The sequence below is a fragment of the Oncorhynchus tshawytscha genome, linkage group LG29 (assembly GCF_018296145.1).
Source record: "Oncorhynchus tshawytscha isolate Ot180627B linkage group LG29, Otsh_v2.0, whole genome shotgun sequence".
Taxonomy (NCBI): domain Eukaryota; kingdom Metazoa; phylum Chordata; class Actinopteri; order Salmoniformes; family Salmonidae; genus Oncorhynchus; species Oncorhynchus tshawytscha.
The window spans coordinates 20,154,916-20,181,286 of record NC_056457.1 but is presented as its reverse complement, the minus strand read 5'-3'; the positions used below and the strand labels follow the sequence as shown (position 1 = coordinate 20,181,286).

The 26,371-nt window shown below is 42.7% G+C and overlaps 1 protein-coding gene across 2 annotated transcripts in view; it reads right to left on the bottom strand.

Annotated features, from left to right (window-relative positions):
• Positions 1–2,395: 2,395 nt before the first annotated feature.
• The window catches only part of xylb (xylulokinase homolog (H. influenzae)), a 65,538-nt gene continuing 41,562 nt past the window's right edge, over positions 2,396–26,371 (bottom strand). For both annotated transcript variants that reach the window (XM_024392634.2, XM_024392635.2), the window contains 2 exons: positions 22,013–22,107; positions 2,396–2,979 (listed from right to left, as the gene is read on the bottom strand). In XM_024392634.2, coding sequence (XP_024248402.1) covers positions 2,911–2,979; positions 22,013–22,107 — 164 coding nt within the window. In that variant the 3' untranslated portion in view covers positions 2,396–2,910. The remainder of the gene's footprint in view (positions 2,980–22,012; positions 22,108–26,371) is intronic.

The following is a 26,371-nucleotide window of genomic DNA, read 5'->3' as shown; positions in this document are numbered from 1 at the left end:
CCGAGTTGGCAGAATGTGCTAAAGCAGTGAATAAAACAAACTTAGGGAGGAGGCTTCTAATGTTAACATGCATGAAACCAAGGCTATTACGGTTACAGAAATCATCAAGAGAGCGCCTGGGGAATAGGAGTGGAGCTAGGCACTGCAGGGCCTGGATTCACCTCTACATCACCAGAGGAAAAGAGGAGGAGTACGATAAGGGTACGGCTAAAAGCAATGAGAATTGGTCGTCTAGAACGTCTGGAACAGAGAGTAAAAGGAGGTTTCTGGCGGCGATGAAAAAGCTTCAATGTATAATGTACAGACAAAGGTATGGTAGGATGTGAATACAGTGGAGGTAAACCTAGGTATTGAGTGATGATGAGAGAGATATTGTCTCTAGAAACATCATTGAAACCAGGAGATGTCATCGCATGTGTGGGTGGTGGAACTAATAGGTTGGATAAGGTATAGTGAGCAGGACTAGAGGCTCTACAGTGAAACAAGCCAATAAACACTAACCAGAACAGCAATGGACAAGGCATATTGACATTAAGGAGAGGCATGCTTAGTCGAGTGATCAAAAGGGTTCAGTGAGTAGTGAGGTTGGATGGGGTCACGGCGATTCAAACAGCTAGCCGGACCATCGGTAGCAAGCTAGCATAGGATGGAGGTCTGTTTTTATCCACCTCGTGCGTTTCTGTCGGTAGGATTAGTGGGGTTCCGTGTGGTAGAGGGGATCAATCCAATTCGCAAAAAATAAAATAGATATAGTTATAGAGGCCCCAAAAAAAAAAAAAAAAATTGTCCGATAGATCTATTCAGATAGCAGCCGATAAATCAGCTAACGATTAGAGGGCCGCAGATGGGCGTTCAGGTAATATCGTGACGGAGGAGCCAGCTGGATAACTCCCTCGGGCAGATAACATCGGTAGTCCAGTTGTGAAGGACCGGTGGGGCTCTGCGTTGGCAGTAAAATGGGTCAGGAGTGGCTGATGGAACTCTTCAGCTGGCTAGCTCCGGAATAATTGATGTTTGCTCCGGGATCGACGTAAGCCGATAGTCACACGGATAGCAGCTAGCTAGCTGTGAGATCCAGGTATAAATGTCCAGAGCTGGCGGTTGAAATCCGGGGACATGGGGAGAAAAATAGGTCCGGTATGTTCCGGTCCGAGCCGCGCCGTACAGAACTGGCAATAGATCTGATGACCACAAACCATAGTTAGCTGAATACTAACGATTAGCCAGTAAAGAAGCTAACTAGCTTCTGATTAGCTTCTGGTTAGCTTCTGGTTAGCTTCTAAGGAGGACTACAGATTTGAGTTAAATAATACTTTCTTTTTTATATATATATAAATTGGTGAGGCGGGTTGCAGGACTGTTTTGAAGTTGAGTTTATGGAAAAGAAAAAAAATATATATAAATTGGTACGCGAAGAAAGTTGTAAATATATATATATATATATATATATATATATATATATACGGGACACGACAAGACGAGGACAAAGGACGTCTGACTGCTATGCCATCTCGGATGTATATGTGTGCCCTACATTACTCTTAGGATTATTCCTATAAATAGTAAATGTATTCTTTCTTTTGTGGATGATCGCAGGCCCACAGACCACTAGCAAGGTTTTCCTTTGCGTTTGTGCCTCCCAACAATAAAGGAGAAATTTCTCATCACTTGTCAACCCCCACCCGGTTACACTCAGCACAGTGTCAAGATCACCCTCAAATTCAGATCCTCTGGAGGTTGATCAAAAAGGGAACGTTGTCACATGTTGACAGTGTAACGTGCCAAAAAAAAAGTGACAAGAGACCCATTCGCCTCAACATCCTATATGTTTGCCATCTAGAATAGGGGTGTCAAAGTCATTTTGCCTTGGGGGCCACATATCCAGTTTTTGGAATTTTCGATGCTCTCGACTGTCTAGCTTTCATTTCTGTGATTATTATCCAGCTGGACACAGTAAAGAGATTGTATGAATGTAGGTCCATTCTCATTTCTATAGTTTCCAGTTGGTTTTAGTCATTTTAAGGTATATTGAGTGTGTTCTCTCCCTAACACAATCTAACTGATCTAAAAGTATGTTTGTCAAAATATCGATGGTATTATAGTTGGTTGCCTAATGAACACAACTATGGAGATCATTTAAGCGCACAGATGTTGGTTGGACTGGAGGAGAATAATGAACAATTGATTGGGAGTGGAAATTGTGGGGCCTGTGTGTGTGTGTGTGTGTGTGTGTATGCGCTGCTAGGAATGCTGGGTATTAATAGACCAGTAGGACACAGCCCCAGTCAGAACATCAGCAAAGGAGAAACAGATACAAATATCTCATTGTAAGAAAAGACTGTCTCAGTCACCTTCACCAATGTGATTAATCACAGTAATGACATGGGTTGTCATGAAAAGTTCAATAGATTTTATTGTTTGAAGAAATTCGAGGGCATCAGCACAGTAGATCAGTGAAGATTCAGAATACTCATAATACTGTAGATCTTTCAGAATTCCCATGAGAACAAAATTATTCAGTTCATTTCTGAGTGAGAAGACAATTCCCTTATGGAACTTTCATACTTCCAAAAATACTTGTTTGACTATCTAAATGCCCATTGAAATGATCATGGCATGACAACAGAGATTGGTTGCTGAATACACAATTAGACAGAAGAAGCGAAGAATGCAAAGAAAATGAGGTATTCTTAGTGTCATCACAACTAAACAAATTGAAGAGGGTCGTGTCACTTGCAGATACAGTCATGACAAATTACCTGTAAAAAAAATGATATTTAAGGTGTTTTACAAAGTCAAACTCAAGAGGTTGGAATTACGTGTAGTAAGGCACAGGTTTGCAAGTCTTATTCGTATTTGCTCATCAGACCATGCAGAAATGTGCTGATTGAAATAATTGCCAGTGTTCAGTCACTGCTTTGATTCCTGGAGCACTCTCTCCTCCAGCTCAGCGTAACGCCTCAACAGGGGAGCGAACACCTGAAACAAAAAATACAAAGAAATCCCAGTGAGAACCTAAATGTTCTATGTAAACAAAAATGAATTGAATATCCATTTCATTAGCGCTATGTGGTAAAGTGATCAGCGAACAATGCTGAATAACACTCCTCTACAGATACCATTTTAGAACTACTTTTGAACTTCTGAACCCGACCCTAAACGCCCTGTTTACTGGCTCAGATATTTCTTATTCACATTGTCCTTTCCTTTCTGTGAAAAGAGTATATGGTGGATGTGTAACCAGATCAGATCAGCACGGCTCGTCTCAACTCAGTAGTGTGAAAAGTGGTATATGGTTGATTATATAACCAGCCAGCCCAGTATAAGTTAGCTCGGCTCAGAGGTATGAAAAGGCTACCAGACCGTAGAGTTTTTTTTAGGTCTGAAAAGTAGTACAAATAAAGTGGTTTGCCAGCCCAGAGGCCAGAAAATTGGGTTATTTTCTCCCCCTGTGGTGAATGGACACGCATGGTTGAGTGGTTAAGAGCAGGGCAAAGCAGCAGACGCCGAGCCAGGATGGCCTTTCTTCTGAAAATACACTGTGGACACCATCAGTCATTTTGCTTTGAAAAGTCACAGTCAAACAGGACACTGTTTGTCTGCCCTTAGAACCCCGTGTGTGTGTGTGTGTGGGGGGGGGTTACTATCCTTCTGGGGACCAGAAGTCCTCACAAGGATAGTAAAACAAGGACAATACTGACAAGTGGTGTTAGGATTACAATTAGGGTAAGGGTAAGGGTTAGTGTTAGGGTTACAATTAGGGATATAATTACTGTTAGGATTAGAGGTTAGGTTTAGGAGTTTATTTTTAGGGGTTAGGGTTTTGGGGTTGAGGTTAGGTTAGGTTTAGGTTAAGGGAAAATAGGAATTTTAATGGGAATCAATTGTTTGGTCTCCACAAAGATAGTTAAACAAATGTTTGTGCGCGTGCGTACAGTGAGAAGAATATTGATATTGATTGAGTCTTCAACTCCAGTCTGAAACCATTTTATTTCACATCCATTAGACTCTCCTGGTCCTCTCTATCCCCCTGAGTCCATTTCCCTGGTCCTCTATATCACCCTGAGTCCATTTCCCTGGTCCTGCCTAACCCCCTGACTCCATTTCCCTGGTCCTCTCTATCCCCCTGACTCCATTTCCCTGGTCCTCTCTATCATCCTGACTCCATTTCCCTGGTCCTCTCTATCACCCTGACTCCATTTCCCTGGTCCTCTATATCACCCTGACTCCATTTCCCTGGTCCTCTCTATCACACTGACTCCATTCCCCTGGTCCTCTCTATCTTCATCTGTTTCTGTTATCCTCAGTTTCTACTCTCTCCTTTCTCTTGCTTGCTGTCTGCCATACCCCTGCCCACTTTCACACTGCTCCAGCCCTCTACCTCCAATCCCCCCCCCCATCTCTACCTGCCCCTCTCCCTTCCTCTGTGGAGTGTTGGCTCTAGACCAGAGCTCCATGGTGCCACAGCGTATCATGCCAGAGCAGGGTGGCTAATCACACCAGTGTCAGCAGTTGGCCGGGGCCACCATGCACCAACGCTGTGCAATGCTCAGGAAATTAGATTGACATAACACTGCTGGAGGGAGTGTGTGAACGCGTGTGTGGTAGCACACAAAATCTTCTCTCCGCCCCATGGTGAAATGTGTAGAATTGCAGCAAATTTGCTTTAAAACGGCAACATTTTCTCCACTCTTCATGGCGAAGGTTGTAGAATTGCAGGAAATGAACCTCTGACTGCATGTGTGTGTATGGATATGGGTATGCAGATTTTTTTTGAGGCCCCCACCCCCATCAAAGTTGCCCATCCATGGACTAGGCTTTCAAACAAAAAGATGTAGGGGTAGATCAGCTTTAATATTGAGGATAGACTGTACCTTCCATCATTTCCAATACCCCACACATTTTGGGGAAAATATACAGTACCAGTCAAAAGTTTGGACACACCTGCTCATTAAAGGGTTTCCCTTTATTTTTACTATTTTCTACATTGCAGAATAATAGTGAAGACATCAAAACTATGAAATAACACACTTAGAATCATGTAGTAACCAAAAAAGTATTAAACAAATCTAAATATATTTTACATTTGAGATTCTTCAAATAGCAACCCTTTGCCTTGATGACAGCTTTGCACACGCTTGGCATTCTCTTAACCAGCTTCATGAGGTAGTCACCTGCATTTCAATTCAATTTCAACAGGTGTGCCTTGTTAAAAGTTCATTTGTGCTATTTCTTTCCTTCTTAATGCGTTTGAGCTAATCAGTTGTGTTGTGACAATGTAGGGGTGGTATACAGAAGATATATATAGTTTTAAACCAACAAGACCCTTCCTAGAACTGGCTGCCCAGCCAATCTGAGCAATGGTCACTCACTCTGACAGAGCTCTCGAGTTCCTCTGTGGAGATGGGAGAACCTTCCAGAAGGACAACTATCTCCGCAGCACTCCACCAATCAGGCCTTTATGGTACAATGGCCAGACGGAAGCCACTCTTAAGGTTACTTTTTTTTTTTAAAGATGGTGGCGGCATCATGCTGTGGGGGTGTTTTTCAGCTGCAGGGACTGGGAGACTAGTCAGGATTGCGGGAAAGATGAACAGAGCAATGTACAGAGAGATCCTTGATGAAAACCTGCTCCAGAGCGCTCAGGACCTCAGACTGGGGCTAAGGTTCACTTTCCAACGACACGTTTCTGAATGTCCTTGAGTGGCCGGGCCAGAGCCCGGACTTGAACCCTATTTACCATCTCTGGAGAGACCTGAATATAGCTGTGCAGCAAAGCTCACCATCCAACCTGACAGAGCTTGAGAGGATCTGCAGAGAAGAATGGGAGAAACTCCCCAAATACAGGTGTGCCAAGCTCGTAGCGTCATACCCAAGAAGACTCAAGACTGTAATCACTGTCAAATGTGCTTCAACAAAGTGCTGAGTAAAGGGTCTGAATACTTAGGAGTATTACCTATCTCAGAGCTTTATGAACAATTCCTTCGACCTCATGGATTGGTTTTTGCTCTGACACTGTCAACTGTGGGACCTTATAGAGACAGGTGTTTGCCTTTCCAAATCATGTCCAATTAATTGAATATACCACAGGTTCCCTTTGACATTATGGGGAATTGTGTGTAGATTGATGAAAAAAAAGTAATAATTTAATCCGTTTTAGAATAAGGCTGTAATGTAACAAAATGTGGAAAAAGTAATGGGGTTCGAATATGGATGAACGACCCAATAAGCAGCTTAGGTGAAATATCAGATACATCTCACTCCACATTTCCTTCAGTGAATCTAATCCTCTTGCAATTTAAATCAAATCAAATTGTATTAGTCACATACACCAAATACAACAGGTGTAGACCTTACTTACAATGCAGTTTTTAAAAAATTATATTTTTGAAATACGGATAAGAAAAAAAAATAAAAGTAACAAGTAATTAAAGAACAACAGTAAAATAACAATAGCGAGACAATATACAGGGGGGTACCGGTACATAGTCAATGTGCGGGGGCACCGGTTATTTGAGGTAAGATGTACATGAGGTAGAGTTATTAAAGTTACTATGCATAGTTGATAACAACAGAGAGTAGGAGTGGTGTTAAAGAGGGGGAAAGGGGCAATGCAAATAGTCTGGGTAGCAATTTGATTAGATGTTCAGGAGTCTTATGGCTTGGGGGTAGAAGCTGTTTAGAAGCCTCTTGGACCTAGACTTGGCGCTCCGGTACCGCTTGCCGTGCAGTAGGGTGGCTGATGTTTTTGACCATTTTTAGGGCCTTCCTTTGACACCGCCTGGTATAAAGGTCCTGGATGACAGGAAGCTTGGCCCCAGTGATGTACTGGGCCGTTCACACTAGCCTCTGTAGTGCCTTGCGGTCGGAGACCAAGAAGTTGCCATACCAGGCAGTGATGGATCCAGTCAGGATGCTCTCGATGGTACAGCTGTAGAATCCTTTGAGGATCTGAGGACCCATGCCAAATGATTTCAGTCTCCTGAGGGGGAATAGGTTTTGTCGTGCCCTCTTCACAACTGTCTTGGTGTGCTTGGACCATGTTAGTTTGTTGGTGATGTGGACACCAAGGAACTTGAGAATATCAACCTGCTTCACTGCAGCCCCGTCGATGAGAATGGGGGCATACTCAGTCCTCTGTTTCCTGTAGTCCACAATCATCTCCTTTATCTTGATCACGTTGAGGGAGAGGTTGTTGTCCTGACACCACACAGCCAGTTTTCTGACCTCCTCCGTATAGGCTGCCTCGTCATTGTCGTTGATCAGGCCTACCACTGTGTTGTCATCGGCAAACTTAATGATGGCGTTGGAGTCGTGCCTGGCCGTGCAGTCATGAGTGAACAGGGAGTACAGGAGGGGACTGAGCACGCACCCTGAGGGGCCCCTGCGGCCTTGTGAATGTTGACCTGTTTAAAGGTCTTAGTCACATCGGCTGCGGAGAGCATGATCACACAGTCTTCCCGAACAGCTGGTGCTCTCATGTATGTTTTAGTGTTATTTGCCTCGAAGTGAGCATAGAAGTAGTTTAGCTCATCTGGTAGGCTTGTGTTACTGTGCAGCTCTCGGCTGTGCTTCCCTTTGTAGTCTGTAATGGTTTGCAAGCCCTGCTACATTCGACGAGCGTCAGAGTCCGTGTAGTACGATTCGATCTTAGTCCTGTATTGACGCTTTGCCTGTTTGATGGTTCATCGGAGGGCATAGCGGGATCTCTTATAAGCTTCAGGGTTAGAGTCCCACTCCTTGAAAGCAGCAGCTTTAGCCTTTAGGACAGTGCGGATGTTGTCTGTAATCCACGGCTTCTGGTTGGGATATGTACGTACGGTCACTGTGGGGACTACATCATCAATTAACTTATTGATGAAGCCAATGAATGATGTGGTGTGCTCCTCAATACCATTGGAGAAATCCCAGAACATTTTCCAGTCTGTGCTAGCAAAACAGTCCTGTAGCTTAGCATCTGCTTCATCTGACCACTTAATCGATCTCGTCACTGGTGTTTCCTGCTTGAATTTTCACTTGTAAGCAGGAATCAGGAAGATAGAATTATGGTCAGATTTGCCAAATGGAGGGCGAGGGAGAGCTTTGTATGCGTCTCTGTGTGTGGAGTAATGGTAGTTCAGAGCTTTTTCCCCTCTGGTTGCACATTTAACATGCGGATAGAAATTTGGTAAAATGGATTTAAGTTTCCCTACATTAAAGTCCCCGGCTACTAGGAGCGCCGCCTCTGGGTGAGCATTTTCTTGTTTGCTTATGGCGGAATACAGCTCATTCAATGCTGTCTTAGTGCCAGACTCAGTCTGTGGTGGTATGTAAACAGCTACGAAAAATACAGATGAAAACTCTCTAGGTAGACAGTGTGGACTACAGCTTATCATGAGATACTCTACCTCAGGCGAGCAACATTTAAACGTGTTAACCCTCGCAAGGCTGCCGGCCCAGACTGACCAGCTGGCTGGTGTGTTTACGGACATCCCAGTCTCCTGTTCCCACATGCTTCAAGAGGGCCTCCAATTGTTCCTGTTCCCAAGAAAGGTAAGGTAACTGAGCTAAATGACTATCGCCCCGTAGCACTCACTTCCATCATCATGAAGTGCTTTGAGAGACTAGTCAAGGGCCATATCACCTCCACCCTACCTGACACCCTAGACCCACTCCAATTTGCTTACCGCCCCAATAGGTCCACAGACAATGCAATCGCAATCACACTGCCCTAACCCATCTGGACAAGAGGAATACCTATGTAAGAATGCTGTTCATCGACTACAGCTCAGCATTTAACACCATAGTACCCTCCAAACTCGTCATTAAGCTCGAGACCCTGGGTCTCGACCCCGCCCTGTGCAACTGGGTCCTGGACTTCCTGACAGGCCGCCCCCAGGTGGTGAGGGTAGGAAACAACCTCTCCACCCCGCTGATCCTCAACAATGGGCCCCACAAGGGTGCGTACTCAGCCCTCTCCTGTACTCCCTGTTCACCCATGACTGCGTGGCCATGCACGCCTCCAACTCAATCATCAAGTTTGCAGACGACACTACAGTGGTAGGCTTGATTACCAACAACGACGAGACGGCCTCCAGGGAGGTGGTGAGGGCCCTCGGAGTGTGGTGTCAGGAAAATAACCTCACACTCAACATCAACAAAACAAAGGAGATGATCGTGGACTTCAGGAAACAGCAGAGGGAGCACACCCCCTATCCACAGATGGGACAGTAGTGGAGAAGGTGGAAAGTTTAAAGTTCTTCAGCATACACATCACGGACAAACTGAAATGGTCCACCCACACAGACAGCGTGGTGAAGAAGGCGCAGCACCGCCTCTTCAACCTCAGGAGGGTGAAGAAATTTGGCTTGTCACCAAAAAACACTCACAAACTTTTACAGATGCACAATCGAGAGCATCCTGTCGGGCTGTATCACCGACTGGTACGGCAACTGCTTCGCCCACAACCGTCTGGCTCTCCAGAGGGTAGTGAGGTCTGCACAACGCATCACCGGGGGCAAACTACCTGCCCTCCAGGACACCTACACTACCCGATGTCGCAGGAAGGCCAAAAAGATCATCAAGGACAACAACCACGCGAGCCACTGCCTGTTCACCCCGCTATCATCCAGAAGGCGAGGTCAGTACAGGTGCATCAAAGCTGGGACCGAGAGACTAAAAAACATCTTCTATCTCAAGGCCATCAGACTGTTAAACAGCCATCACTAACATTGAGTGGCTGCTGCCAACATATTGACTCAAATCTCTAGCCACTTTAATAATAATTAAAAATTGGATGTAATAAATGTATCACTAGCCAATTTAAACAATGTCACTTTATATAATGTTTACATACCCTACATTACTCATCTCATATGTATATACTGTACTCTATACCATCTACTGCATCTTGCCTATGCCGTTCGGCCATCTCTCATCCATGTATTTTTATGTACATATTCTTATTCATTCCTTTACACTTGTGTGTGTATAAGGTAGTTGTTGTGAAATTGTTAGATTACTAGTTCGATATTACTGCATGGTCGGAACTAGAAGCACAAGCATTTCTCTACACTCGTATTAACATCTGCTAACTATGTGTATGTGACAAATAAAATTGGATTTGATTCAGATATCGTGCACCAACTGTTATTTACAAAAATACATAGTCTGCCACCCCTTGTCTTACCAGACGCTGCTGTTCTATCCTGCCAGTACAGCGTATAACCAGCCAGCTGTATGTTGATGGTGTCGTCGTTCAGCCACGACTCCGTGAAACATAAGATATTACAGTTTTGAATGTCCTGTTGGTAGTTTAATCTTCCAGGTAGATCATCAATTTTATTCTCCAAAGATTGCACGTTTGCTAGCAGAAGTGGGGGTTTATTCGATCGCCTACAAATTCTCAGAAGGCAGCCCGCCCTCTGGCCCCTTTTTCTCTGCCTCCTCTTCTCGCAAATCACGGGGATCTGGGCCTGTTCCCGAGAAAGCAGTATATCACTTGGGTCGGGCTCGTCAGAATCGTTAAAGGAAAAAAATAATTCTGACAGTCCGTGGTGAGTAATTGCAGTCCTGATGTCCAAAAGTTATTTTCGGTCATTAGAGATGTAGCGACAACATTATGTACAAAATGAGTTACAAACAATGCAAATAAATGAACAAAAAAACACAATCGGTTGGGGACACGTAAAACGTCAGCCTTCTTCTCCGGAGCCATAGTTACTTCTCCCGAGTCTATAGAGATTGCATTGCGGGAGAGTATATTTTGGGGAAAAAAGGAGGGGTGAAAGATATTTTCCTCTGCCAGCCTGTGCCCCATCCCTAAGAAAATAGCTTTCTGCCCCCTTGACACCATCCATTAATGTTGTGCTCTGGCAATAGCAGTCTATCCCTGGGGGGCATACTAACAGAATTGTGTTGTATTGTACATGTCAACAGCACACTCAATTTGGAAAGTGTAATAGACATTTAGTATAAACTACAGTGTGCGTGGTGGTTGGTTTTTCTATCCTTGTGGGGACCTAAAATCCACAAAAGTTCCAACAAGGACAGTAAAACAAGGAAAATTCTCCCTCGTGGGGACATTTCCAATGACCCCATGAGCTTCGAGGTTAGGTTTAGGGTTAGAATTAGGGGTTAGTGGTTAGGTTTAAGGTTATGGGTTAGGCTTAGGTTAAATAGGATTTTGAATAGAAATCAATTTTAGGTCCCCCGAGGATAGAAGAACAAAACGTGTGTGTGTAAGGTAAACACCAATTAAAGAACCCTCTGAATAGTGTAGTCTCTGCTGACCTCTGACAATCTCTATGGAGGGAGATAAAGACCCAGCGTTTCCACAGCAACAACATCCCGATGCCCCAGAGGACAGTGGGTAGTGTGGTACACTAACACTCCTCTCCTTTTGGCAGGGTAGTCCCTTCTATGGGCCACATCAATCAGGTCTTAGAGAGAAATCTCAGAGAGGCCTATGCACATCCATGATTTCTTATGTCGATAAAAAGGACCGAAAGTATTAGGCTAAAAAAGGGATATTCACACACTGATTTATGCTCTCAATAAACTGTGAAGGTTTATTTCAAAAGCTGTGTTAGCTATCTGTTAGCCTACAAATCCCTGACCAGAACTGACATTGTACAACATCAGCTGCTAGCAGTTAACATTAAGAAGGACAAGGCTTTGTAATCATTCAATTCCTTTTTATAGTTTAGTAAAACTGTCCAGGGTGCTGTAAAATTAGTCTAAAACTTCTGCTTTTCCCAGCCACACCATGTAGCTAAGTAGTTGTTGTTAATATGGAGGGGGGATGTTCGACGGGTTTGCATAAAAGTGCAATGAACAGTAATCCGGCATGTCTGATTCCTGCCATCTCCTTAATAGGTTGCCGCCGCCGCCCTGACAGCTAAACGTATGCACGCCCAACAGGGGCTGACATGTGATCTGCCATGAATTCCCACCGGGGCCTAGCAAATATAGAGCATTCTAATATCACACACAAACACATAGTGCTCCTCGGTCCCTCAGACCACATTCAAAGATTAGCTGCCGTGAAGCTAGAACAAAAGGCACACTTCAGAGAAGCAGCGCTGTTGTTAATGTATTGTGAAACCGACTGAGACAACATCACTTTAAAGCTCAATAGGTAGGCTATAGTGACGTGAAAGTGATTGAAAGGTCTATTAACACAAAGATAAGCTACTGTACATAAAGTACATCATGTACTCTCCATACAGTACAAGCATTTCGCTACACGCGCATTAACATCTGCTAACCATATGTATGTGACAAATGAAATTTGATTTGATGAAGTTCCCTGGTTCTTTCAACCTGTAAGGCAGCTGTAGGATCTTAATTTGATCACCCTGTTACAGGAGAACTTTCCTGAAATGCAAAAAATGTAAAACTTGTAGTGTATTTGAGGTTTTAAAAGGCTTCTGAAGGTTGTAATTTCCACTTAAATATTTCTGATTTGATTTTCCCTTACGAAAAACTCCTACAAAAATATCCAAATAATAATTCACATTTCCTGTTGCTTCCGGATTATTTTTTCCAGCTGTAGCAAAATGGCTCAAATTAAGACCCTACACCTGTACAGGTCCAGAGCTTATCTTCTGCAGACAATGAAAGAGATGAGGGCAAAACAACTGTGTCTTTCATAACATTTCAAAGCAGTCATGTTCTATCTTTAGGAATACAAACAATATTGTGCGTGTGTCAAGTTCAGTAACCTCGGCCCATTGAAGGACGGAGAGGAGAAACAACATGTATGACTTTCAGCTCATTGAGAACATATACTAGACTACTGTGTATAGGATAATAACATAACAGACCAGGCAACAACACACTTTATTTTTTGATTGGTGGCCAATTAATGGAAAATTAACACACATCATTTACATTGCTGTCTCATTACGAAGAACATCGTCATTCACTGGGTGTGAAATGGGTCCCACACGCTGTCTCGCAAAACAGTATAATAATCAAAGGCATCTAAATTTATAGCGCTGCAGGAGGAAACCCTGTTCGATGTGCTACATCACGCATGTAATAAGCAGTTGTGAGATTTCTCATTGTTATTTATGAAGTATACTGAATTATTTAAAGGTACATCATGAGAAAAACCTGCAAAACATCTCCTCACTAATACTGGTATCATCTTAAGAAACCCAGCCAGTTTCGTAGCTAAATGTATCTTATACGTTCCTTTTGTAAAATATTTTAAATACATGCATTTTTCATGTGATATAAATGCATTATAAAAAGTGTATTTATATCTCATATGGTATTGTCAGTTTGTAATGACAGAAAGGTACACGTTTGATATCAACTTTGGCAATATTTCTCCATTCCAAAAAAATACCTAATTTGACCACTGTTCAAATCTAATTTGACCACTGTTTGCATCCCATACATCCCATACACACAAAACATTAGGACTGATATCTAATATGCATATATGTTGTTATTCATGCCGTCGCTATTAGAATTACGAGCATCTCTTCAGGACTGGGTGATAACAGAAATATTCGACATGTCAGTGATTCCAGAGAAATTCAACATGCCAAAGATATGAGAGATATTAGACATGTCAAACCGTCTCCCTTTTTCTGGGACCCCAAATCATACCAGTCGCCATGTTAATGTGCCTTTGTTGTGGTGGGTAATGTCGGATTTTAGGAGGGAGGTAGGCACTAAGCTTTTTCCTCCCAGAATCCTTCACAATGAGACAATTGTTGAACTGTGATGTTTCTGTCAAACTCCAAATTAAGAAACAGCAAGCGGCCCACATCGTTACTGTCTCTCTTTCACACAGCCTACATAGACGACCTTGAGGGAAGGGAAGGGAAGGGGGGGGAGAAGTGAGTGATTGCGGGAATGAAGACAAAAGCTAAAAAAATATTAAGATGTTTGCCATTAAGCTGTCGTAGTCCTAGCTCATGAATATTTATCAAGGTTGAAGTTTAAGCCCACATTTGGAACATCTCTCTTTAAAAGCGTTTTTTCCCCCTTCTCCTCACTACTTGTTTCATTGTTGACATAATAGTACTGTCAATCTGATGTGCTCTGAAGGACACACCTGCTAGGAGAAGGCTTTTATGCCAAAATATTTTTGAAGAACCCCCAAATACGCTGCAAAAAACATAACTGAGAAGGAGCGGGTTGCAAAGGGTTGAAACTTTCTGGCAAATTTCCAGAATTTTCCCGTAAATTTTCCATGGGAAGTTCAGCCCTGGAATTTGGGTAATTTAGCTTAAATTCATCAAAAAAGGTTAGCTTTTAACAGTGAACCTTTTGTGGGATACACATAAGGCAATTCTAGGTATTGTGGTTTATTAAACTATCCCCAATTCAATGGAATTGCAACCCTCTGCATGCACAGTGCATTCTTTCATCACATGTACAATGCACTCTTCCATCACATGTACATCTGATTCTTAAGATCTTGCACACTAATTATATGCTATAGATCCCACACTACTACACTGTCTGAGCCAAGGACTACATGCTTTCTGGTAAGTTTTGATTACAATACTGGTTGGGGTGAATATATCTTATATGACATACATTCTTTTTTTGTTAACTAGTAAATAGTAGCCTACAGCAAAGTGTGTTTATATAATTTCTAACTTGTTAACAGTTTCTGCTAGATAGTTATTGCTACCATGTGGGTTTTAGCTTGCTTGAGCCTGATAACTGAGGAGTGTTAATTCACCTGTTTCCATACGTTTCATTTTAAAACTTTTATCTTACAAAGCAGTTGTTGTCACGTTCTGACCTTTATTTCCTTTGTTTCGTTTATTGTTTTTGTATAGTGTGTTTCAGTGTTCAGTGTTTTCTTTATTAAATTTCATCATGAACACATACCACGCCGCATTTTGGTCCTCCGATCCTTCTTGCCTCTCCTCTTCAGATGAAGAGGAGGACGCCCGTGACAATTGTTTAATCTAACTGCTTAACTATTTATCTGTACATGGAATTGTATTTGTTGTTTTTTTAACATTTTTTTTCTCCCTAATTACAGGAAAATGCCACGGGCAGTATCTGATGTGTGGGGACATTTCACTGCAGCTAATGTAGAAGGAAAAGCTGTGTACATTTGCAAATACTGTGCCAAATCATATGTGAAGAATGATCTGGCCATGTGCATAAAGTTCCCTCAGCGCTCACAACAAGCAACCTCTGACAAAAGTCCCTCTACTTCTATTTGAGGTGAAAATGATGAATCAGACACTTTATCGATAGCAACAGCTATTGGTCCTCCTGGAATCAGAAGTTTTTTTAGACTCAATGGAGGAACGTAGTCAGAGAAATGCTGATGAATGTCTTGCTCGAGCTGTGTATGCAACTGGCAATTGGTATTGGAAGAGATTTCTGAATGTTCTTCACCCAGCATACACCCCTCCAATCAGACATGCTTTATCTACTCATTTGCTGGATGCAGAGTTCAACAGAGTTCAAGTGAAGGTCAAGCAAATAATAGAGAAAGCAGACTGTATTGCAATCACCTCTGATGGGTGGTCAGATTTTTGTGAGCAAGGAATAATTAAATTACATCATCTCCACCCCTCAACCAGTATTCCACAAGAGCGCAGACACAAGGGACAACAGACACACCGGTCTCTACATTACAGATGAGCTGAAGGCAGTCATCAATGACCTTGAACCACAGAAGGTATTTGCACTGGTGACAGACAATGCTGCGAACATGAAGGCTGCAATCTACCTCACCAAGCAAAGTGAGAAGAATAAGAGCTCCACATTGAAGCTGCCCAGAAACTTCCGTTGGGGTGGTGTTGTCATCATGTTTAACAGTCTCCTGGAGGGGAAGGAGTCTCTCCAAGAAATGGCCATATCGATATGGACAGCCCCATCAAGAGGATCCTCCTGGATTATGTATTTTGGAGAGAGTGGTAAGCAGCCTGAAACCTATAGCAGTAGCCATTGCACGAATTGAGGGAGACAATGCCATCCTGTCTGATGTTCAGACTCTGCTTGCAGATATAAGAGAATAAATCCGTACTGCCCTGCACACTTCACTGTTGCTCAAAGCAGAGGAAACTGCAGTTCTGAAATACATCAAAAAGACTTCTGCCTGAAGCCCATACACGCCGCAGTGTACATGTTGGACCCCAAGTATGCTGGCAAGGGCATCCTGTCTGGTGCAGAGATCAACAAGGCCTATGGTGTCATCACTACTGTGTCTCGCCACCTTGGCCTGGACGAGGGCAAGGTTCTTGGCAGTCTGGAGAAGTACACTTCCAAGCAAGGGCTTTGGGATGGAGATGCAATATGGCAGTCGTGCCAACATATCTCATCAGCCACCTGGTGGAAGGGACTTTGTGGATCTCAGGCTCTTTACCTTGTTGCCTCCATCATCCTCCAAATCCCACCAACATCAGCCGCATCAGAGCACAACTGGTCCTTGTTTGGGAACACACACACCAGAGCACTCAACAGGCTGACCAATACAAGGGTTGAAAAATTGGCCCATCCGGGCAAATTTTAGGCTTTTTGAGCCTGACAGCGAGCCATCCTCAACAAGGTTTGAAAGTGACAGTGAAGATGAGGCCTCAGAGTCTGATGTTCAAGAGGTGGACATTGAGGAGGTCCAGGGAGAAAACATGGAAGCGTGAGAGGAAGACAACCAAAGCTGTAGTTTGTAGACTATCATTTTACGTATGTTGAAAACGTTTTTGGGAGATGCGATGGATCATTGGGGATCATTCGATATTCCCTTTCTTTTGTTTGTTCAGTGAAATCATCCCATGTGAAGAGTCAACTCATTTAATTAAAGTTCAATTCTTAACTAAATGGACTAAGGAATACAAAACCAGTAAATTTCATAACATTGTGACAACTGTCAATCATCCCAGGATCCTCTTCTTTGAAAGCCTAGACAAGGTTAATTAACTAGTCCTACAGTGCTCCCACATCCCTTATCCCATAATTAAGCACTTACAGAGGCTAAAAGAGCACAACTTAACTTACTTCCACGTCAGAGGAACCTGTTCCCCTCGGGACATTGTGTTGCTGTGTAATGTTTTGTGAACTGTACACACACACACACATATATGCACGTCATCTATAGGTATGTGCGGTGGGCTTTTCTAATGGGTACTGCCTGCTATATACCTTCACCTCATAGGAAGAACTTCTTCACCTCGACTCACTCCTGCTGCGCTTCATGAATTGTAAGCACAGGCACACACAGATACAGACACAAGCACACACATACTAACTCTCTACAGTATGTGCGCATGTGTTCTCTCTTGGGCCTTATGGTTTTGTCCTAGACATATATAGGTTTCCATGCCTATGATATGTTCATGTGTCAAATAAATATGATGAACTCTTGTGCAATGTGAAAAGTGAGTGAGCTGCTCTCACAATGTAAAGCAGGATGATTTGTGAGTACATTTTCCTCGTATAGAAATTACAGTCTCAATAAGAGCATGAAAACACCAGTGTCAAAAATGGCCATTCCTACACGGGGAGATCAACCTATATACCTCAGTTGACCCTCTTGAGTCAATTTCAGTGGCCCCGTGGAAATCGAATTAGCATAATAAAAATATTCCCATCAAAATGTGTCAGTTTAAGATAGAGATCAGTTTTTTTGCATGGGTTGCGCCTCAATCCACCACATCTGCCAATTGCGGCCTTACGCATCTGCATTGGAAGGTGGCCGAGATACAGCGGTATTTGTCAGACCATGAGACATCCAGGAAATCGGTCTTCTCACAAAAACGTCTGTAGTGTCTCTACTGACTGGCCGTCACACTATAATGACCCCTCTATGGAAAGGTTTTGCTCTTTTATGCCCACAAGCCTCACGACTCGCCGTTACCAGTAAAAAATATAAATGAATGGAAGTATATATGTAAGTAGTTAAGTACCTAAAAAAAGGGGGTAAATGTGTGAAAAAAATACAAATAGTTACAAATACAAATATCTTTCTTATGTCTCTAAAACCTACAGTTGAAGTCAGAAGTTTACATACACCTTAGCCAAATACATTTAAACTCAGTTTTTCACAACTCCTGACATTTAATCCTAGTAAAAATTCCCTGTCTAAGGTCAGTTAGGATCACCACTTTATTTTAAGAATGTGAAATGTCAGAATAATAGTAGAGAGAATGATTTACTTCAGCTTTTGTTTGACATTCCCAGTGGGTCAGAAGTTTACATAAACTCAATTTGTATTTGGTAGCATTGCCTTTAAATTGTTTAAAAGCCTCCCCCTTTTTCCTCTAAACATAACAATGGTCATTATGGCCAAACAGTTCTATTTTTTGTTTCATCAGACCAGAGGAAAAAGTACAATATTTGTCCCCATATGCAGTTGAAAACCATAGTCTGGCTTTTATATGGCGGTTTTGGAGCAGTGGCTTCTTCCTTGCTGAGCAGCCTTTCAGGTTATGGCGATATAGGACTTGTTTAACTGTGGATATAGATACTTTTGTACCTGTTTCCTCCAGTATCTTCTTTTGCTGTTGTTCTGGGATTGATTTGCACTTTTCTCACCAAAGTACATTCATCTCTAGGAGACAGAACGCGTCTCTTTCCTGAACGGTATGACGGCTGTGGGGTCCCATGGTGTTTATACTAGCGTAATATTGTTTGTACAGATGAACGTGGTACCTTCAGGCGTTGGGAAATTGCTCCCAAGGATGAACCAGACTTGAAGAAGTCGACTATTTTTTTTCTGAGGTCTTGGCTGATTTCTTTTGTTTTCCCCATGATGTCAAGCAAAGAGGCACTGAGTTTGAAGGTAGGCCTTGAAATACATCCACAGGTACACCTCCAATTGACTCAAATTATGTCAATTATCCTATCACAAGCTTCTAAAGCCATGACGTAATTTTCTGTAATTTTCCAAGCTGTTTAAAGGCACAGTCAACTTCTGACCCACTGGAATTGTGATATAATGAATTATAAGTGAAATAATCTGTCTGTAAACAATTGTTGGAAAAATTAATTGTGTCATGCACAAAGTAGATGTCCTAACTGACTTGCCAAAACTATAGTTTGTTAACAAGAAATTTGTGGAGTGGTTGAAAATCAAGTTTTAATGACTCCAACCTAAGTGTATGTAAACTTCTGACTTCAACTGGAACTATCTGTTTTTCTATGAATTAATCTGTTATTCATTCATCTGTTATTTATCGGGGGATATCTAAAGGGGTCCTAAAATTCTAGATCAAATAGCTGAATGATCCTTGGTATGACCGTCATAAAACAATTGTCTCCAGCTTAGACTCTAGAGGGTTAACAACATCGCTCAAGCCTCCATTTGCACATACTAGCAGCCCAGCAGTGGCCGTTCACAATGACGCAGAGTCACCGACCCCAATTACCTCGCTGTGTTTTATCAAAGATGCCGCTTGATCAGTCCACTGTCGCATTGGCTGCATCTCTTACAAATGCTCACAATGGCTGCCTCGCCCACTAATCCCCAGAAATGTCACTTAGCTCCTTATTGGCCTATTTGGGCTAAATATCATGTATTTTAACTAGAACTGAGCTTTCCCCCATCCATTAATCTCCTTCTGTAAAAGTCTCTCAATCTCACACACACACACACACACACACACACACACACACACAAACACACAAAGTCTCTGGCCCCATTTAGATAGCAAACCACTGACTGTCCCTGCGTGACCCCCATGTATTTCTCCCACCGGTCAGAGGGGATGGCATGTAATTCACTTTTACAATCACTTCACCAAAGGGGGATGAAGCATTTAATGAAGAAGCAGTGACTCATAAAAGTAGGCTATTCGGCAGCCGATAAGTCTGGAGACTGAGGGGAATCTGAGGGGAGAGTTCAGTGGCTAAAAAAGCGTCTTGTAGTCATAGCCGTCACTCATACAATCCCCATGTTCCCCCTGTGACGCTGCCACTGTTAAACAGTAGAGCTCTGTGACATTTGAGGTAGGCCGGGATATGGCGAAGACACTGTGATTTCATTGGTCAGGTCATTACAACACAGTGATTTCATTGGTCACTTCATTAGGACACTGTGATTTCATTAGTCACATTGCTAAGCACTTTGCCAATCCTCGCGGTGCTACTTAATAGTAATGTTTAGGCGGCACGTTACATCCAAGCTGTCTGCCCTGAGCTAACAGCGGAACATTAAAACCATTCAGAAAGATCAAAGAGGCGATCAAAGAAATGTTGTACAGAAAATGTAGACCTGGAGCCATTGCCTTTGAGGCACAGACAGCTAGTTCCTTAGCATATGTATCCCTCATTCACATGCCTTACCTTAAAATAGTATGTGATCCATTTGGAAAACTTATTGAAATGCTTTCACAAAGTATTACTCACAGTGACAAGAAAAAGTATGTGAACCCTTTGGAATTATCTGGATTTCTGCATGAATTGGTTATAAAATTAGATCTGATCTTCATCTAACAGACAAACATAGTGTGCCTAAACTAATAACGTGCAAATTATTGTATTTTTGTCTGTATTGAATACATAATTTAAACATTCACAGTGTAGTTTGGGGAAAGTATGTGAACCCCTAGGCTAATGACTTCTCCAAAAGCTAATTGGAGTCAGGAGTCAGCTAATTTGGAGTACAATCATTGAGACGAGATTGGAGATGTTGGTTAGAGCTGCCCTGCCCTATAAAAAAAAAAATCACAAAAATGTTGTTTGCTATTCACAAGAAGCATTGCCTGATGTGAACCATGCCTCGAACAAAAGATTAAGAATTGTTGACTTGCATAAAGCTGGAAAGGTTTACAAAAGTATCTCTAAAAGCATTGATGTTCATCAGTCCACTGTAAGACAAATTGTCGTTAAATGGGTAGCACTGTTGCAGCACTGTTGCTACTCTCCCTAGGAGTGGCCGTCCTGCAAAGATGACTGCAAGAGCACAGTGCAGAATGCTCAACGAGGTTAAGAAGAATCTTAGAGTGTCAGCTAAAGACTTAAAGAAATCTCTGGAACATGCTAACATCTCTGTTGACGAGTCTACAATACATAAAACACAAAACAAGAATGGTGTTCATGGGAGGACACCACGGAAGAAGCCACTGCTGTCTAAAAAAACATTGCTGCACATCTGAAGTTCGCAAAAGAGCGTCTGGATGTTCCAAAGCGCTACTGGCAAAATATTCTGTGTACAAATTAAACTAAAGTTGAGTTGTTTGGAAGGAACACATAACAACATCAAAACCTCATCCCACCTGTAACGTAGGGTGAACGGTGCATCATGGTTTGGACCTGCTTTGCTGCCTCAGGGCCTGGACAGCTTGCTATCATCGACGGAAAAATGAATTCACAGGTTTATCAAGACATTTTGCAGGAGAATGTGAGGCTATCGGTCCTCCAGTTGAAGCTCAACACAAGTTGGGTGATTCAACAGGACAACGACCCAAAACACAGAAGTAAATCAACAACAGAATGGCGTCAACAGAAGAAATATGAGTCCTGACCTCAACCCGATTGAGATGCTGTGGCATGACGTCAAGAGAGTGGTTCACACAAGACATCCCAACAATATTGCTGAACTGAAACAGTTTTGTAAAGAGGAATGGTCCAAAATTTCTCCTGACCATTGTGCAAGTCTGATCCGCAACTACAGAAAACGTTTAGTTGAGGTTATTGCTGCCAAAGTAGAGTCAACCAGTTATTAAAACCAAGGGTTCACAAACTTTTCCCACCCTGCACTGTGAATGTTTACACAGTGTGTTCAATAAAGACATGAAAAAGTATAATTGTTTGTGTGTTATTAGTTTAAGCAGACTGTGTTTGTCTATTGTTGTGACTTAGATCAGATCAAATTTTATGACTAATTATGCAGAATTCTAGGCAATTCCAAAGGGTTCACATACTTTTTCTTGCCACTGTATATGCAAGAGGGCATATTTAGAAACAGATTCCCAATATGAATAAATGCTGATCACAACCAAGACGCGGTGTTGACTTAGCGAGAGGGAGGGGGAGCGGTAGAGAGAATGAGAAGGAAAGAGAGAGTGAGAGAGCTGCTGAGCTGTATTGGGTTGTGCTGCTGTACCTTGTCAGCTCCAGGTGTTGGGGTCACTGCTAGCTGGGCTTCTGGGGCTTTTCTCACCGCCTCAGCGAAGGACACTCCTGATTCATCAACAAGTCCTGGCAAACAAAAAGTGGATTCAGTTTACAGAAAAACATCAAATACCACCGTGTTAAAAGTTAGTCAAATGGCAACCAATTCTTGAAAAGGGGTACATCACCATACAATGTGTATCACCTAGGTAAAAAAAACTATGGCAAAGAATTGCTGAAAATGGGTACATCATAGATACTGTATTTATCCGTTGGGTATTAAACATGTAATACTAATGTGGCAAAGAAGGGTGTCGAGTGATAAATGGCAGATATGTGAGAGCAGAACTAATAAACAGGCTCTGGCCTCTCACTAAAATGGCCACCCCAATTAAAACTACAGATCACAAAATGGCCGGCTGCCAAAACTACAATTCACAGAAGCAAGGGGAATGCTATCCCTTGACCTCGCATGCGGCCTGCGTGGACCAGGACGGAGAAACAAACACACAGGTACTGTCCTGTTCTAAAGTCATCTCAATCTTCAGATGATTTTGGTGACGGTTTCCCGCTTAATTTGTGACAAATTCTGTCACATGTGGTGGAGAATGCGGGCATATGGACTAACCATACCGCTGGTTAGGTAGAGGAAAAAACATGTTCAGTTAGCACTCCAAAGGGGAGTCAGGCTTTTTTGTGGCTTTGTTTGGTTCGGACAGATTGCTCGGGGAAAATGAGTATGGAGGGAGCCATACAGGCCCTGTTACAAGCGGTGGCCGCCCAACAAGAGGCAACTAGAGCTCAACAAATAGCTCATCAGGATGCAATGTGAATGTATCAGGACACATTACAGGTCCAGCACCACACCAACTAGCTGTTCAGAGAGGAGCAAGAGAGAAACACCCGGGAGTTAAGAGGCCTAAAGGGAATCACAGGACCAAATTAGGGCTCATTTACCAGCTGCAAATACCCAAAGGCGGGACGGCCAAAAACCAGGATCCAACCCTGCAGCAAGCCAGAGCAGATGTGCAGGTCATAGATGGGACTCCCATAAATGATGGAACGATGCCTAATAGTTTTCCCCACTTCATCATGAAAAAGGGTTTGGTGTACAGAGTGTCAAAAATAGGGGTTGATGTGGTGGAGCAGTTGTTGGTCCCAATCCGGTACCAGAGGACAGTACTGGATCTAACTCATGGGCACAACTTGGTATCGATAAAACCTGAGACCGGATTGTAAGGAGGTTTTACTGGCCAGGAATTCAGGCTGAAGTGGCTCGGCATTGTGGAGAGTGCCCGGAGTGCCAGTTAACAGCTCCCCGACCAGCTGTTAGAAGCCCGCTAGCGCCATTCCCAATAATCGAAACACCATTTGAGAGGATAGCGATGGATATAGTGGGCCCACTACCCAAATCCACCAATACATTCTGGTCATTCTAGATTATGCCACTCGCTACCCAGAAGCCATTCCCCTTCGGACGATGGCTTCCAAAAATATTGCCATGGAATTAGTGCTCCTGTTCACCAGGGTAGGGGTTCCAAAGGAGATCCTTACGGACCAGGGAACCCCCTTTATGTCCCGCCTTATGGCGGACCTTTGTAAATTGTGGCAGGTGAAACAGTTGACATCGGTTTACCATCCTCAGATGGACAGGCAAGTTGAGAGATTGAACTGCACCCTGAAGTCAATGCTCAGGAAGGTAATCGATAAGGACGGGAAAAACTGGGATTGCATGTTGCCGTATCTGATGTTTGCCATTAGAGAGGTTCCCCAAGCCTCGCTGGGGTTTTCCCACTTTCAGCTGGTATATGGGAGGCACCCCCAGGGAATCTTAAGACATCGCCTGGAAAACCTGGGAGCACCAATCCACCCCGTATACTAGTGTTATAGAGCATGCCACGGCAATGCAAGACCGGATAGCCACAGTCATGCCAATCGTCAGAGAGCACATGAGACAAGCACAAGGGCACCAGCGGCAAACTTATAACAGGCAGGCTACCCTTAGGGAATTTCAACCGGAAGAAAAGGTGTTAGTGCTGGTCCCCACGACAGAGTTCAAACTACTAGCCACATGGAAAGGACCATATGAAGTACTGGAGAGAACAGGAGAAGTTAATTATTGGATCCGACGGCCCACGGAACATATCTATCACATAAACCTGTTAAAAGCATGGAAAGTGAGAGAAACACTAACGGTCACGTACCCCACACACACTCAGGAGACAGCCGAAGTAAATATTTCACCTAGGTTCACTTAGGTTGGAGTCAATAAAACTTGTTTTTCAACCACTCCACAAATTTCTTGTTAACAAACTATAGTTTAGCAAGTCGGTAGGAACATCTACTTTTTCCAACAATTGTTTACAGACAGATTATTTCACTTATAATTCACTGTATCACAATTCCAGTGGGTCAGAAGTTCACATACATTAAATTGACTGTGCCTCTAAACAGCTTCGAAAATTCCAGAATATTATTTCACGGCTTTAGAAGCTTCTGATAGGCTAATTGACACCATTTGAGTCAATTGGAGGTGTACCTGTGGATGTACTTCAAGGCCTACCTTCAAACTCAGTGCCTCTTTGCTTGACATCATGGGAAAATCAAAATCAAAATAAATCAGCCAAGACCTGAAAAAGAATTGTAGACCTCCACAAGTCTGGTTCATCCTTGAGAGCAATTTCCAAACGCCTGAAGGTACCACGTTCATCTGTACAAACAATAGTATGCAAGTATAAACACCATGGGACCACGCAGCCGCCATACAGCTCAGGAAGGAGACGCGTTCTGTCTCATAGAGATGAATACATACTTTGGTGCGAAAAGTGCAAATCAATCCCAGAACAACAGCAAAGGACCTTGTGAAGCTGCTGGAGGAAACAGGTACAAAAGTATCTATATCCACAGTAAAAGGAGTCATATATCGACATAACCTGGAATGCCGCTCAGCAAGGAAGAAGCCACTGCTCCAAAACCGCTATATAAAAGCCAGACTACGGTTGGCAACTGCACATGGGGACAAATATTTTACATTTTTGAGAAATGTCCTCTGGTCTGATGAAACAAAAATAGAACTGTTTGGCCATAATAACCATTGTTACGTTCAGAGGAAAAAGGGGGAAGCTTGCAAGCCGAAGAACACCATCCCAACTGTGAAGCACGGGGGTGGCAGCATCATGTTGTGGGGTCCTTTGCTGCAGGAGTGACAGGTGCACTTCACAAAATAGATGGCATCATGAGGCAGGAAAATGATTTGGATATATTGAAGCAACATCTAAAGACATCAGTCAGGAAGTTAAATCTTGGTCGCAAATGGGTCTTCCAAATGGACAATGACCTCGAGCATACTTCCAGTTGTGGCAAAATGGACAACAAAGTCAAGGTATTGGAGTGGCCATCACAAAGCCCTGACCTCAATCCTATAGAAAATGTGTGGGCAGAACTGAAAAAGCGTGTGTGAGCAATGAGGCCTACAAACCTGACTCAGTTACATCAGCTCCGTCAGGATGAATGGGCCAAAATTCACACAACTTATTGTTGGAAGCTTGTGGAAGGCTACCTGAAATGTTTGACCCAAGTTAACAATTTAAAGGCAATGCTACCAAAAACGAATTGAGTGTATGTAAACTTAAATGTATTTGGCTAAGGTGTATGTAAACTTCCGACGTCAACTGTATATACAGTGAATTATAAGTGAAATAATCTGTCTGTAAACAATTGTTGGAAAAATGACTTGTGTCATGCACAAAGTAGATGACCTAACCGACTTGCCAAAACTATAGTTTGTTAATAAGAAAATTGTGGAGTGGTTGAAAAAATAGTTTCAATAACTCCAACCTAAGTGTATGTAAACTTCTGATTTCAACTGTATATACAGTACCAGTCAAAAGTTTGGATACACCTACTCATTCAAGGGTTTTTCTTTATTTCTAAATGTTCTACATTGTAGAATAACAGTGAAGACGTCAAAACTATTAAATAACACATATGGAATCATATAGTAACCAAAAAAGTGTAAACAAATCAAAAAATATATTTGATATTTGATATTCTTAAAAGTAGCCAACATTTGCCTTGACAGCTTTGCACACTCTTGGCATTCTCTCAACCAGCTTCATGAGGTAGTCACCTGGAATGCATTTCAATTAACATGTATGCCTTGTTAATTTGTGGAATGTCTTTCCTTAATGCGTTTGAGCCAATCAGTTGTGTTGTGACATGGTAGGGGTGGTAAACAGAAGATAGCCCTATTTGGTAAAATACCAAGTCCATATTATAGCAAGAACAGCTCAAAAAAGAGAAATGACAGTCCATCATTACTTTAAGACATGAAGGTCAGTCAATCTGGAAA